General features: G+C 33.1%; 1 protein-coding gene across 1 annotated transcript; it reads right to left on the bottom strand.

Moving 5' to 3' along the window:
* Window positions 1-2,442: 2,442 nt before the first annotated feature.
* Window positions 2,443-9,184, bottom strand: LOC140772330 (uncharacterized). Its single transcript, XM_073114352.1, has 2 exons — window positions 7,117-9,184; window positions 2,443-3,054 (listed from the first exon to the last, which is right to left on the bottom strand). Exons 1-2 carry the CDS (start codon window positions 9,121-9,123, stop codon window positions 2,995-2,997), a joined length of 2,067 nt encoding a protein of 688 aa, XP_072970453.1. The 5' UTR covers window positions 9,124-9,184; the 3' UTR covers window positions 2,443-2,994.
* Between the last annotated feature and the right edge of the window lie 7,234 nt (window positions 9,185-16,418).

The raw sequence follows: 16,418 nt of genomic DNA, 5'->3' as shown, positions 1-16,418 counted from the left end.
CCGACTATACACCAATAATTAAGCGAATAAACTCTTAACAACCTACCAGTTATAACACATGGCTAAGTAAAACTAATTACAAAATATAGAAATAAAGAGAAAAATAGCATGACTTTAGCAATGACATTATCAAGTGCATGTAAATGTTTACTTTTTTGCAAACTTATTCGAATTTGACCCTTTCGATAAATTAACGATCATGGAGTTGTACACTACAAGGTGAGTTCAATATTAAACTAGGCATAGAACTTATCACATTACACATATAGTGGCAACATTGGGAAGAAAGTCCAAACCCTAACCGATGACTTCTGAATTGCATGAAACCACAATAGCCTCTCATATCACCCATTGGTCAGGGAAGAGTACTGCCTATTTGGATTTTGATCTCATATTGCGGTTGATTTTGACCCTTCAATTTTAAAGCCCTACTGATTGAGTTCTACTATATTGTTAATTTCTAATGCCAATCTCGTCATCTTACTAGTCAAGTTCTCGAGTTGTGCTCCACTCTGCAAGAACGATATTTAGATTACGATCTCATATTACGGTTGATTTTGACCCTTCAATTTTGAAGCCCTACTGATTGAGTTCTACTATATTGTTAATTTCTAATGCCAATCTCGTCACCTTACTAGTCAAGTTCTCGAGTTGTGCTCCACTCTGCAAGAACGATAACTTCTTTCTTTTATCATTTGCTATGTTTTTCCTAACTAGTATAGTAAAGCAATGGAATAGGTAGAAAAGCATTCATTAAGATTTGACATGGTTTTCCCAATTTGGAATCTCTTATGATATGTCTCATACTTTAACTTGTAGTGCATAAGTTCATAACTGTTCATTTAAACATACATCTATATGCACTTAATAACGTCATTGTTAAAACAATCTTTGATTTGCCTCTCTACTCCTATTGGATTTTGTTTGTGTACATTAGATTTGCTAAACAAAATAAAGTAGCTTGCAATAATATAATTTTGAAGCTTTGTGTCCACTCTACTATAGCACATGATAATTTACAATAAGGTAAAAGGGGCAGTGAGAAACTATATTAGAGTAGTTTGCTCTGAAACAAATGATAATGACGAACCGTATTTTAGCCTCTTGTGACTTTAGTAGTTTAAATCCATGGATTAAGCCTACCTTTTCTCCTTTCATTATAAATTAGTTGATTAATTCACTGATTACATTTTTTGGTTGGAAATCAAACCAAAATTATCAAAATATAAGATTCTAAGAAGTTTCTAAAGTTATTTTTTGATTTTGCATAATTTTTAGTCTACAATAACATCAGTACTTTAGGCCTATAATATCTATGTGATTACCACTAGATTTGAATAGTGAAAGTGAAGTTTAGAAGGGGATATAGAAATCTAGACCAGTAGGAAAAACATATATGAAAAGTCAAAACTAAGATAAATTAGAAAAAAAATCAAAAAGTCAAATATTAGATCCAAATTAGTTTAGAAAACCGAATCTTATTCGGTTTAGAAAATTGAATTAGAATCAAGCTCTAAAACTAAAATCAAGTGAAAGATGGAAAGTTTCAATTCGAGTCAAAATGTGAGAACTAGCATAACAAACACACTTTCGCGATTTTTATGTCGTAGAAAAAACTCTAGCATAGAGAGAAAAAAAAACCCACGGATCCAATCAACGTTCTCAAAAATTTATTTCATAATCAAATGTAAATATAAGATTTACTTATAACCACTCTCATCATGGTCTGCAGGTCGAACAGATTATCCTTCTCTAGCTTGAATGTTAAAATAAGTTGCTCCTCATTGATTGCACTAAATGCAATGTAGATCAACCTTGGTAGATGGTAGATGTGCTCGTCGTCCTTTAAACTCTTCTGATGCTTCAAACATTATAGTCGAACTCCAAGCAACAGACATGGTAAATCTCTTCTCAACTTAGGTAGAAAGTAAGCTCCTTAAGAAAACTAGAATTCCAAGTCACTTAAACTTTAATCTCCCTTGAGTTCTCTCTGTTAATGTATATTAGAATATTCTTGATTCGTCCTAGGGGAATCCCAAAAAGAAACACCAAGTTTGAACGAGAGGTGTGCACCCAACTAGTTCGGTGCGAAAGCTTCAAATTACATAGGGATTCCTACGTTAATTTCGTATCGAGGTGTGGACTGCACTGTTTGCAGTGCACTAGCCTGAAAAACTGTACACTTGTATTCTAACGTAATTTCACTTTCGGGAGCATTCTTCTACAAGTTATATGCCTTAGACCTTACATTAAATTTAAATTATAAATCATATTTAAAGTGTTTTAAATCCACGAACCGGTGGTTGTATGATTTTGCACTTGCACAAACAATGAATCACATTGGATGTGATGTCAAGTCTTTTTCACAACTTATTTGATTAAAATGTGTTATCAAGTATTATCTAATAGAGATGCGATCACAAATTCTGTAAACTATCTTTGCATGGCAGGCCAATGCAATTTTTGCTCTATATATTCCAGCAAAGTAGTATGATCGATGTTCCATAATTATTGCAATTATCATTCACGCATAGTAAAGCACGAGAAATTGCACTATTTAGAAGCAGAAATGAATTACATTAGCAATGCTTCAGGCATTGCTTCTTTGCAGACCTTATTGCTAGTCATATGATAGACAAATGGAATACAGAGGATTTACAAGAAGAAAGAAAAGTAGGGAGAGCACTACTTGCAAGTTAGGTGCTATCTTCACAGCTTCGTTGTGCACTGCTAGCTTTCACGTCGAAGTATACTATAGGAAATTACTATTTCAGTGGTAAGTAGATGTATCAGTATGCCGGTAACTGTATCTCAATGGTTCATGGTAGAGCCAGCCCCAACTAAGAAGGATAAAGTACTTGGGAAGCCATAATATTTGGAGAATTACCTGTCACCATATTAACAAATATACCTTTGCCATGGTATAAACTATAAAGGAATCATACCCTTCTGAAGCACGTCATCAACTGGCATGGCAAAATACCTTATTACAGTTTACGTGCTTTCGTTTAATCCCAAAGAGGCGCTGCGGCAACGCCTTCTCTTTGATCTAGCCTGCAACATGCAGCAGCATTGGTAATGATTAGTGTCATTATCTGATGCATAGCAAAGAAATCAATGGCTAACAAAAGATAATTAGTTCAGAGACTTTCAATTATGAAAAGAGTAAATTTAAAAGCATTAGTATCATTATCTGATGCATAGCAAAGAAGTCATTGGCTAACAAAAGACAATTAATTCAGAGACTTTCAGTTATGAAAAGGGTAAATTTAAAAATTCCTCTTTTAACAAGGACAAAAGGTCTCACAAGTAAAAACTTTCTATTACTGCAACCTGAAATGGATCCAATGTTTTCAGAGAATAGCAAAGAGAATACAAAAGTCTTCCAGGTTATACCATGATAACATCAGCCTGAACTACACATACACTATCTGATCACAAAATTCAATTTACTCACTAGGTAACTGTTACAGCAAAGCAATTGATACCTGTTATATTAGGTAGTGACTAGGATACAATCATACAACATACCCAGAGAAAACTTAAATGCTTTCCCAACATTAACTCTGGTTCTAAGTAAAACATCATGTTATAAGCAACGTCAAATTATTTTCTTCCTAAATCGCTACTATTTCCCATTGAAATTTGTGCAGATTAATTGATCCTTACTTAAGTTCAGAAAGCATTTGTAAAAATTGAAAAGCATATCATTGTACTAATGGCCTACCTTATCCTGTAGGCTTTTCTCTACACATACTAAACATACTACAATCAGGTTCTCATACAGAATACAGAAAGCAAATGAATCTGCTCTTGATAAATTAAGGCAAGGTATAAAAAGTACTAAAATACAATCGAGTGTAGGGTAATCTGTCGACTACAGATTTAAAAAATTCTCTTCTAGCTAAATGGATTTCATAATGTTCTCTAGAACAGAAAGGAAAATATCTTCTCTTTTAAGGAGCGATTTGGTTCATTACATTTGCAACTACGGGTTGGACGTCTAATTATCCTGGTGGTAATTATAGTATATTGTACCTAAACCTTCGGCTCACTTTCTCTAAGTAATGGGGAAGAGGACAGAGACATGCCACCAAAAGACTACTGAGACAAAAGTCGAACCTTCTGTTACCAAGATGTTTACTTCCATTGTATGTAATATACTTGGTACCATAGCCAAATAAGCTCTACATCTGGAGAATCTGTGAATCCCCTCCTTTTATTCAAAAACCTTCCAGGGATCACATCATGGTATCCCAGTTGAAAGACAAAAAGAATTGCTCAAATTTTTGGACAAACAAAGGACACTTGGATATTGCTTTCACTTCTACTGAAATTCATTTTAGAAATTTGTTAGTACACAAATTTTAAAGGCCATATTGTTAAGAAATTGTTATGTACATTTTCAAGTTCTTGGTTATAATTAGATGAAGATCTTATATTCGTTTACAGGAACAATCAATGGATATGGGGAAACTAAATTTAGGAGAATGATGCGAGGGGTTCAAATCAATGAAGCAAATCAACTCTTACCATTGCTTTCTCAAATGGAAGCAATGAATTTCACAAGGGGAAGATGATAAGTGTGTGAACATTCAGGCAAGCCATTAGTGAAATCTGGTATAAAATGATCAATGATAGAGGGTCTAATCAGCCCAAAGCTTGATACTTTCATATGCTCCTGTAGCAATAGCATCCTTGATAATTTCTCATCATAACACATGAATATGTTTTGTAACATATTCAAAGCTACATGTCTATCATAATGTTAGTTTATATTAATTGCTCAGCAACTAAGGGATAATGGTTGTTGCAGGAGACCTTTGTTTTAATGAGGGATGGTGAGAATTCCTTAGGAGATTTAGTTTCCTAGTTCAAATAGGTCAAAAGAGAATTCACCCATATCGGTATCATAAAATGTAATAAAAACACATTAAAAGAAGCCTAATTATACACAAATGAAAAATTATAAGAAACACGTAAAATTGCCACAACTAATGACAGAAAAAAAGAACTCGAGTAACTTCAATTAAAGTATTTTAAACTATACTAAGCTTGAAAATAAAATATTGACATCAAGACCAATTGACAATTCTCTTATCTGCAATTTGTGTGCCAGCCTTTATGCTTCTACATCAAATATGATTTGGTGCTGACGCCTAAATAAGTCAGTGAAGTCAGCAAACATACTAAATTGACACATTTGAACTCGACCCTCTGGCATGTCAACATTGCATAACCCTAGCAGGCATACTTATTCTAGTAGGTAAACACCTTCAAGTCAAAGTTCTGTCTCCTAGACTTATCAAAATTTTGGAAAAGTGAAAAATCCTCTAATCAGTTAAAAAGAAAAAAGAAAAGAATGTTGATACTTGATTAGTTTCTACTGGAGTCTGCTTGAATAAGCTTTCCATACAAAGGGGAGCGAAAGTGCTTTAATAAGCTTTGTTTTACTTAAAGTACCTTCAAATTGAGAGATCGTATACTCACCAACTATTCTAGAAACTTAAACTTTTAGAGAATTGGTTTCTTTCTTTTCTATTCTAGTACTCTCCATAACTTTTAGGTTTGAGACATTTTTGAGATGTCTAAAAAGTGGACTTGACTTAAATAGACATAGGTACTTCCTATTTAATTATCAAGATAAACCTAGTGAAATTCAAATTCAGGAACTTCTGCTTTAATACCATACTAACTAAGAAAAACTTTTAATTTTTTTAAAAGCTTAAATTGTTAGAGAATAGTAGTTTTAATCTTTCATTTTTAGGTTCTATAACCCCTCCTTACTTTTGGGCTCAAGACATTTTGCTGAGCCCAAAAAATAAATGCAAAACAAATGGATAGATCTTTATCTCTTAAGAGATAGATATGCTCGGATAGACTCGAGCTTAGGACTTCCTACTATGATACCATGTTAACTCACCCACAAACTCTAAAAGCCCTTAGAGAATAATGGTTTTTATTTCCTTTTTTATATCTGAACAATGTTATTGGCAATGGTTTCTCACAAACCCAATAATTAAAAGTCATGATTAAAGTAAAAATAGTTCTGTCGGCAAAAAATTAACAAAGGTTTCTGGTTCGGACACTGAAGAACAAAACCCACCAAGTCCAATCTAACGGTAAACAAAAAAACATAAGATAGATATAGTTTGGAAACAGTTTTGAAATATTCAGCTCTTTCTACTTGGACAAAGAACACATAATGCAAGTCATCTTAGTTGTTTGCAAGCACATGATACATCTGAGAAGTATCTGTGAGGGAGAAGAAAACCTAAGGACAATGATAGGACAAGGTGCCCTCAATTTGTAAACTAAGGACACAATCTATTTTTACTTATTTATAAGAATAGTTGCTCAATAAATCTGCAGTCCCTTCAGTTATTTGAGGAAATGAAAAACCTATCAAATGAGAATAAGACATCAAAATCTTCAAATACACTCAGGAGCTGCAGGGTTCATGAATAAGTTATGAAGGTAAGTAATTTCATTAAATATCTAAATTCAGATGTGAAGAAGTAGAAGTCAATGGATGCCAAGGACAAGTAGATAGACAGGTCCCTCGAAGCTCAATTGCTTATCATCAGAATATATATATATATATATAATTCAACTAGACATCTAATTTAAACACCTTATTGACAATTAGAGTCTAATGAATTAGTTAACCTAATAGAATGAGATGCTGATATGGGAAGTCCTTCCAACTGAATTATTTAAACGAATAGGATAAAAAGACGAAATGGTTCAAAAATGAAGTTATTTAGCCTATGTAGCTATGCAAGACGCAACCCTGTTCTATATTTCCATTTCAGACAGGATTAGAAAAGGGTTAGAGAGATTAAACTTCAACTACAAAAAGGGAAGCATATCACCATGCACATGGACATCCCATGTGGATAAAGGGGAAATATCACATATAATAGCATGAAAATTACCTTGGAAAATATAACTTTTCGCAGAAAGTCAAGAAAAAGAAGTTGCATCTAGATTGTTGTTACCAAATCAAACACAACAGAAAAGAGAGCAAGATTCATCAAGAAATTTACGCTAATGCCTGATTAGTTCTAAGAACACTAACACCAAAGAAACTTCAGTCATTTTATAATGGCTAACCTTAGAAGACAGAGGAGGTAAAGAAGACTGGCGTGCACTTTTTCCTGCTGTTGCTTTCTTAATTTCTTTAAGTTGACATGCTATTTCCTCTAAGAGCTGCAGCTGGAAAGTCGCCTTTTCCCTTTGATCCACTGAGAAGCTCAACTTCTCTCTTCCTTGCTGGATGATCTTCAGCCTTTCTCTTAAGAGCTCAACTTCATTTTGAAGTCTGAGTTTTTCACCATCAACAGCAGACATCGAGCTCCTCCTTAAATCATGTGAAGCTCTATCACAGGATACGCCAACTAATTTCCTCCAATTTGCCATATCCGAACAACTTCTGCGGTTGTTGATCCCCGGTGGTATCAAACTTGTCCTTGTTATATTAGATGGACAATCAACAATGTTAGCTCTAAATGTTTCATGTCCCACAAGGTCATTTGCTGACATGCCTGAACCACAAGAAATTGGATGTTGTCCCATATGTTCCACATTGTCATCGTCACTCAGGTTTATTTTGTCATCAATGACATGCACATCATGTACAAGTGCATCGGTTTCCAAAGATAAATTGTCCACATTTTGACCATTTTTGTGAAAGAAGCCATCTAAACAAAGTCTCATTCTATCTTCTTTCTCTGGTCTGACATTAGCTCCATCAATTAAATGGGAGTTTCTGTCGTAGACTCGATGTCCCATAGAAGGACTAGGTTCCTGGCTCTGAGATGGAATTGGGTCAACTTCCATAGTCACCATGCCCTTCTCCTGAAATTCCATATATTGTTCATCTCCAGTGCCTGGCACTTCTAGATGATGCCTTTCAACACTATGATCATCCTTAGCATGTGCATAATCTGGATCGTCAACCAAGCACAGGGGATGTGATGCACTGTCATAACAACTTTTGCAATCTCGTCTCTCTGCAGGTAATTGTCGAGAATCATCAACAAATGGCATTTGGCTAACCATCTTTCCTTTCTTTTCTATGGAGTCACTGATTTGCTTCAGGATTACGCCAGGATCATCGGACGAATCAAAGAAAGAGGTTAGCTGCTGTTCCATTGTCATCTCCATTTCGCGCTCAATGTTTCTTGGTTGCTGCCCATCCTTACCAGTCTTATGCAACATCTGCCGGTAAGCGTCGACTTCCTTCTCCAAAACATGCTTCTCTCTTTCCCGTCTCACAATTATCTCCTTGAGAATTGCCATCTCTTCCTGATCGTACGCAGACTTCTCTTCGATCAGCCTCTGATAGTGCCGCGTTTCCATCTCTATCGCCCCCTTCTCCTCCTGGAGTCGCAGGATCATCGCCATGGCCTCATCAGCAGCCCCCGCAGCAGCGCTCCGCTCTTTCTCCAATTCACGACAAAGGCCGACGCGCGCCGTCCGCTCCTCTTCAAGCGCCCGCTCCATATTCCTCACCTTAACTTCCAAATCTACCTCCATTTCGCCCTCATATTTTTCCAATCGATCACATCCCGTATCATTATCAGAATCCGATGGCTCCGACGGTGGAGTCCGATCCCCTTCCCAACTCAACTGGATAGTCGGGGCTCCGCTATCAATCTGATGAGCCGATCGGCGCCGGCGACGACAGAGGACTCCCTTGCCCTGCGCGGTCCTGGAAGAGCTCGCCGACTCCAGCGTCTTGGGAGCGGTGGAGACGGAGCCGGAGGAGGAGGTGGAGCCATCCTCGTTGTTGCCCTCCAGGCAGATGAAACCATCGAAGGGCAGTCGCGTGCGGACGGAATGGTGGACGCCGGAGATCTTGGCAGTGGGGTAATCGACGAGGAGGGACTGGAGACAGGTAGGGTTAGGGTTAGGGTTGGGGTTAGCGTGAGGGTCGGGGTGGCCGAAGAGGCCGTCGCAGGAAGGGCAGGGGAGGGCGAGGCCGAAGAGGGACAGGAACTTGGAGGCGAGGAAGGCGAGGGCGGCGGCGGAGAGGAAGAGATAGGCGATGGCGAGGTCGAGGTAGGCGCCGACGAGAGAGCGGAAACTCCAGCGATCGATTACTCGGCACGGCGCCATGGGAATAAAAAAAGAGAGCAAAGTAGCAATGAAACTTTTAGAAGAAGGAGATGGGAGTAAAAGGGGAATTAAAGCAAGCAAAGGGGTTATTTGAATAATAATATTAGTCCGTTAGTTGCACAAATAGTAAAGGAATGTTTCATTCCACACCCCGACTTATCGGTGTATTCTGGAATTCACCTTCAACTTTTTTAAACTATTTTTGGTTTCATCCTTATAAATGTTCGATAAACCAGAACAATCGTAGTTGTTAATTCCGTACTTTCCATGGTTTAGGGAAAACCAAGGGTTGACATTGAAATAAAGATATATAAAGGGGGCGGAATGAAAGAATTACCCACAGAAAAACCAAGGAGATGTGCGGATAGGACACATGGTGTTTGTTTTACACGTGGGTTGAGCTGGATGTATCAGATCTGAGATTGGATTAATTTGTCGGCTTATGGTTCTTAGGATTCTATTATTAGTTTAGGATCCTTAATTTAAATTTGGGTGTGTTTTTCGCGGAGATCGGTGATCGCCACGTGGAGAACGCAGGGAAGTCGAGTAGTCTGATTCTAGGTCCGTTGGTGGAATTAAGCTGCAATTGTATAGTACTGAACTAGGGGTAATTTGTAGCAAAAATTTCTTCCATTTTTTAATCAGTAAAAATAGGCTCCTTATTTATCCAATTATAATTTCTATTTTTTTTTACTAATTTAGTCTTAACAAATCTTAGAAAGATTGACGTGTTCTAAAATCATCACGCATCACCTATATAATTTATACGCATCAACTATTTAAAATATACGCTCTAATTTAAAAAGAAATACATATCGAGATTAAAAAAAAGGTCAAGCATGCTACGCATCACCTATATAAAAACTACATTCAAATTTTTTTTTAAAAACGCTATACATCATCTATGTAATATATACGCATTACATAGATGATGTAAGATTTAAAAAAAAATATCATGGATAGCTTATATAAGTTATTCGCATCGTATATGCAAAAAAATACGCTCTAATTTTTAATAATATGTGCATCGAGATTAAAAGAATAAATTAATCATCAATAACAAAAAAGACCTAAATTTGCAATTCGATAAATGGGGCGGATCTATTTCTGCCGATTAGAAAACTATTGTAAATTTACAACATTTTGATTTTATTACAAATAAATTTCTCTCCTTTTATTATTTATTAGTTACGCCTCACTTCGTTATGAAAAAACTACTCTTTTAGTTTAACTTAATAGGCACTTGATGAATGAATTAAATGTAAAATATTGATTCCATTTTAAATGATATGTATTTTATTTTCCAAATTATTGTTATTATTTTATGATCTTTGAGATTAATAATATTAGTTTTGAATGTTAATTTTTATGAAATTCGGTGTTAGGATTTGATTGTAGTGTTTTGGAGGATTTCTTTAGTTTTACTCGGTTAAAATTGATGTTTCAATTTGTTTCCCAATGATTTTAGCCCTTGAGTTAGGGGAGGTCTCTAATGATCCCTAACATGGTTTAATAACCAAACATCAAATTATCTTCTTTTAGTTCTAATCTAGTTCAGGACTTACTCCTTATATAGATACTAATATGTCAATTTTAAGATCATTTTAAATTGATTCTAATTTTTACCTTGACTATTATAAACACCATATAAGCCAACAAATATACACTTAAATTTGCAAATAACTATTACTAACACTATATAAGCCAGCAAATATGCACTTAAACTTAAAAATGATTATTATAAACACTATATAAGCCAACAAATATGTACTTAAGTCCATAAATGACTACTAAAGACACTATATAAACTAGCAAATATGTCATTAAACTTGCACATGACTATTATAGACACTATATAAGTCAACAAATATATACTTAAGCTCGTAAATAACTATTAAAGACACTATATAAACCATTAAATATGTCCTTAAACCTACACATGCATAATATAATATTATAATATTATAATATATGATTATTGTAATATTATAATAGTATAATAGTATAATATTATGATTTGCCAATGTTATAATATTATAGTATATATAAATATTATAATATTTTACTATTATAATATTATAATATATATACAAATATTTTATAAATTATAATACTCTATATATTATAATATTGACCACCATAATGACAAAAGGGTATTTTCTTCTATTAAATTTACATATCATTTATTTTCCTCCAAAACCAACACTTTTTCCAATTTTCATATCATATCACAAATAATAAATATACTCGTACCTTAATTTAGAACCAAACACTTACCTTAGCCTAGTTCAATATACCTAAATAAGATTAAGAAATGAGACTAACTAATCTAGTTTAGAGCTTAGCCAAACCAAATAAGAGAACATGACTAACTTTTTTTCTTACTCTAGAATACAACTATTTATTCCATATTAACATCTAAACATTGTTATAACTTTATTCTAGATATAAATATTATTCATCAAAAGTACATCTTATACGACACACTAACCCAATTTACTAATGTACTCTTAATTTTTATCCCATCAATCTACTTTATATCAAATAAAAGGGTATATTCAAAATCATTTCATAAAAAATAAAACACATTTTTCTCATCTTTTTTTACACTTTATATCATATTAAAGATAATTATTATACAATTATTTTATATTATGATCCAACAAAGTTAATTAGATTTATCTTATTGCTTTGAATTTCAAATAAAGTGGATAATCCACGTATGGATTCGATTTGCTAGGACTTTACTCCTGTAAATAGGAATAGTAATTGTTTATTATCGTGAAATTGATCATTGAGTTAAGTTATTTTAAGAAGAGTCCCAGACCCTAGCCATCATTTTCAACTACGAGGCACCATACTTTAAGGTTGTCCACCACCATCCTCCAATAATGCAACGTCGAATATTTATCGATCTATCCCCTTTTAATATTCCTTCACTATTTTATTTATAACTTTTCATTCCGACCTCGAATTCACGTAAAACTAGAGTTATTAGAATTATAACTCACTTGGCTACCACCATAAAATATCATAATTTTCTTACTTCTAGAATGGTCCAAATCTGGTTTGTAATATTCTAGAATAGAAGTGAACATAATAATAGTTATTCTTAAAATAAATGCCTCATTTTGAGAATAATAATGATGAATACTTATTTTGAAATTAGCCTTATTCCTAAAGCAAAATATGTATTATTACTTAGTTTTATAATTAGGTTAACTTGATGGTCAAGATAAATTATATCTATTTATCAAATATTAGGGCATTGTTTATTTATTATTATTATTTTGCAAAGAAGAGGCTCTATTTATAAATAACAAGATATTTTATTTATTTATATTTAAAATATAGTGTGTTGTTTATAATTTACTCGTTAGATAATGTTATCTATTGTTTATTACCATCATGTGTTCAAACCACTCTGTAAGTAGTCAAACATGAACCAGATTGACATAAGAGTTCGTAGTTTCATGTGATTCAAGACTAAAATTTCTAAGCCCCCGTTCACTTCAAGAATAACAAAAATCCTTATTCCAAAATACAACCTTTTATTCCAGAATAGCGACTAAATATCATAATAGCCATATTCTATAATATAAACACTATTTATCAAAATTACATCTTATACCACGTACTAACTCAATTACCAATTTACCCTTGATTTGACTACAACATTTTTTAAAATATTATTATAATTTATCATAATTTATTACTCATCTCTTCTCTCTCTTAAACATCTTATCAACATCCTATCATAATTTATCACACCTCTCTACTCTCTCTCCTCTCTTTATCATAATTTTTAGTTTATACTAAATAAATAAAATTTAATTTAAACAGCATAAATGTCAATAACTTAATATTTCATAAAAATAAACACATTTTAAAAAGTATTACTATTATAAAATATTACTTTTTGTAAATATAAATATTATAAAATTATAAGATAGTATTTAATTGATATTATAATTATTTTATAAATTATCTTATTATTAAAATTATTTTTATATGTACTAATAACATCAAAAATATAATATTAATAAACAAATATTTTATCGAATTAAATATTAACTCATAGATAAAATAATATATTTACTATTTAAACTATGTATTAATCTAATTAAATTTTTTAAAAAAAATAAGATAGAAAATTTGGGAAAAAATAATATAATATTATTAATAATCTCATGTTTTAAGCTAAAATAAAACATATGAAAGTACAAATATTTTATTATTAATAATCTTATTTTGCATATTAAAAATATATGTTCCATGTAAAATAAAATTTTAATATTTTTACTATTAAATATAATAATATTTAAAATATAACATATTATTTTTTACTAGAAAATATGTAAGATTAAATGTTACAAAAGACTAATATAAATAAACTAATATTTTAAAGCATTACATATAGACTAACACACAATACATATGTACGCTCCCACCATAACAATAGTTGCTAATAGATAGGTAAAATATGGTAATGATTGATATTGCTTGCTAAAGTGTAATGCATTACATACATACTAGGACACAATACATAGATACGCTCCCACCATAGTAATAGATGTTAGTAAATAAGTAAAATATGATAATGATTGATATTGCTTGTCAAAAAGTAATGCATTATATATATACCAGCACACAGTACATATGTATGTTCTCACCATAGTAATAGACGCTAATAGATAAGTAAAGCATGATAATAATTAATATTGCTTGCCAAAAAGTAATACATTACATACGTACTAGCACACGATAGGTGCTGGTAGATAAGTAAAGTATGATAATAATTAATATTGCTTGCCAAAAAAATAATATATTATATAACTCAAACTAGGACTTGCCTTAGAGGTTTATACAACTTAATTTAACTTACCTTAGTAGCTTACATGACTTAACTAGACTTGCCCTAAGGGTTTATATAAATTTGAAGCAATTAAAAGATAAATATTCTCAATTTGTCGAGCCTAATATCCTCATGATATGATCTGATCTGATCCGGTTTGCATCAGAAGTGAACCTAAATATTGCTCAATTGCTTTGACGTAATATGAATGATTTGCGAGAAAACTTCACTTCAATTATTTTCAGTGTTAGAGGGGAGTGTTTAGTTTTGCATAGTAAATCATTTTTACTCTTTTTTTTCTTCTGAGACTACCCTCAACTCATATGAAGTAGAGGGAGAGTTGTAAACAAGTACACTGAGATCATTTTTCCTTACCTAAACTGCTCAAACTCTCATATTACAATTGTTCATAAAAATATTATAAACTTTTCTTTTTGGACATGCATATATTCTATAATAATTAAAAAAATTTCTTCTCCTTCCTTTTTTTTTCTCCTTCTTCTTTCTATTGTTAAGTTTTTTTATTCTCCATTCTCCTTTCTTGTTCTCCTCATTTACCTTATGTATCTTTCTATTGAAAAAATCTGCATACAAAAATTAAAAGGATTCCTTCTCTTTTCAAGAACTCTTTACTATTACATTTGTTGTTGTGTATTCTGTAATTATATGAAGTATATAATTCATTAAAAACATAAATTAGAATAAAATTAACAAATATGTTTTGCGAACTGTGACATAATTGATGAGAGTTATCAACATAATACCTGGCAAATTCACTCCCTCCTTCCTTCCCATAAAAAGAGAATTTATGATTCCATTGGAAGGTCTCCAAATATGACTATTTATATAGTAAAATTCATGGAATCACCGATGACGAGAAAAAGAAAATAGGGTAATATAGGTTAGGAAAATGGTTTCAATACCAAGAAGAGTATCATCAATAGCAAAATTCACTGGGATTTCTTGTTGTCTATGGAATGGCCCAGGTGCAGGGGCAAATAAGAGAAAGGAAAGAAAGAAAGCGTTTAAAAGAAAGCATGGGAGAGTGATAGATAGAATATGTTACGAATTAGATTTGGATTGATATGGATGTAAAACAATTATAAAAGTTTGTATAGAGATAGCCTCAAAAGTTAGGATTATAATGAATATAGTTTCACTAGAATCTAATTTCTAGATGAAAGGATATTAATAAAATAGTGGAGCAATGTCAAATAGGACAAAACAGTAAATATCCAACATTGCGGTAGTTGTCCGAGCGTGGTGGACGACTGTAAGGTAAGGTGGCTGCTGGTGGAGAAAGATGACTAGGGTTTAGAAGATCGGAATATTTCTACGGCTTAAATTTGATAATTATCAACACATGCCCACTCTTATTTATAAGAATAAAAATCTCTAGTAGATCAGATCCACATGCGAATTATCTAATTTATTTAAAATTTAAAATAAAAAAATAAAACTAACTAACTAACTCAAGTTAACTCAATTCAACTCAACTGACTCAATTAGCCTAACCCACGTGATTGGATCATAACAGAACAAAAGAGTTTTGGATATTTGCACATCTATTATTCAGCCAATTAAGATCTCAATCAAATAGGTTAGATATTTGTACATCTATTTGGTAAGATCCCAATAAGATATTTTATTTCTTCATATAATATCTCTCATATACCATATCCCACCAATCAAGATCTCAAGCAACTAAATCTCAGTCGCTTATAACTCTAGCTTTTAATTTTCTTCATAATGGTAATAACTCGTGGCACCATCGTAGTATGACTATCTTGGATTGTGATAGCTATTCGGATACGGATATTAGATAGATTGCAAAATTTAAAACTATATTTTAATTGAACGAATATAGATAATTTTTGGATAGAGGATCGGATCTTATACGGATGCTAATCGAATTTTAATTGAATTATGTTTTTTTATTTAGAGATAATTAACAGAAAATATTGCTCTTCGCACGAGCCACTCATCCAATAAGTTATGCTTACTCCTAGTATCAATGAGTATGTGTATGCTATGCTTCTTGACCACCCCTTCCACCCGTAAGGTTTTCGGGGCGCTCGTCCCTAAGTAAGCATGCATTGAGATCTCGGCGGGTATTTCCTCCTCTAGGTTCTCATCCCTGGTCTCTACCAAATCCTCAGTGGCTACATCATCCTCCATCAACTCTTCACCTGTCTCCTTATGGTCGTCAATCAACATCACACTATCGGTGGCTCTAGTGCAATAGTGGCCCGGAGTTAACCACTCGTCGCATAAAATGCACAACCTTTTAGCCCGTCACTCCTCCACCTATGTAGGTGTGAGAGTGCGGACTACGGATCATGCCCCTCCTTCTTCGGGTCCTACAGTTGGTCTCTATGCCATCCTCGCACCAAAGGGGGCCTGATTAACCCTTGGAGCAACTATTGGCCCTCCGCCCTTA

The sequence above is a fragment of the Typha angustifolia genome, chromosome 12 (assembly GCF_048772165.1).
Source record: "Typha angustifolia cultivar Huaian chromosome 12, ASM4877216v1, whole genome shotgun sequence".
Taxonomy (NCBI): Eukaryota; Viridiplantae; Streptophyta; class Magnoliopsida; order Poales; family Typhaceae; genus Typha; species Typha angustifolia.
Note: the sequence above shows the minus strand (reverse complement) of the source record. Positions and strands in the feature narration are given on the sequence as shown.

Coding starts and splice junctions, on each gene's coding strand:
- LOC140772330 (XM_073114352.1), bottom strand. CDS start 9,123: ATGGCGCCGTGCCGAGTAATCGATCGCTGGAGTTTCCGCTCTCTCGTC. Junction 3,055..7,116: donor TACCTCCTCTGTCTTCTAAG/GTTAGCCATTAT, acceptor TGCATGTTGCAG/GCTAGATCAAAGAGAAGGCG.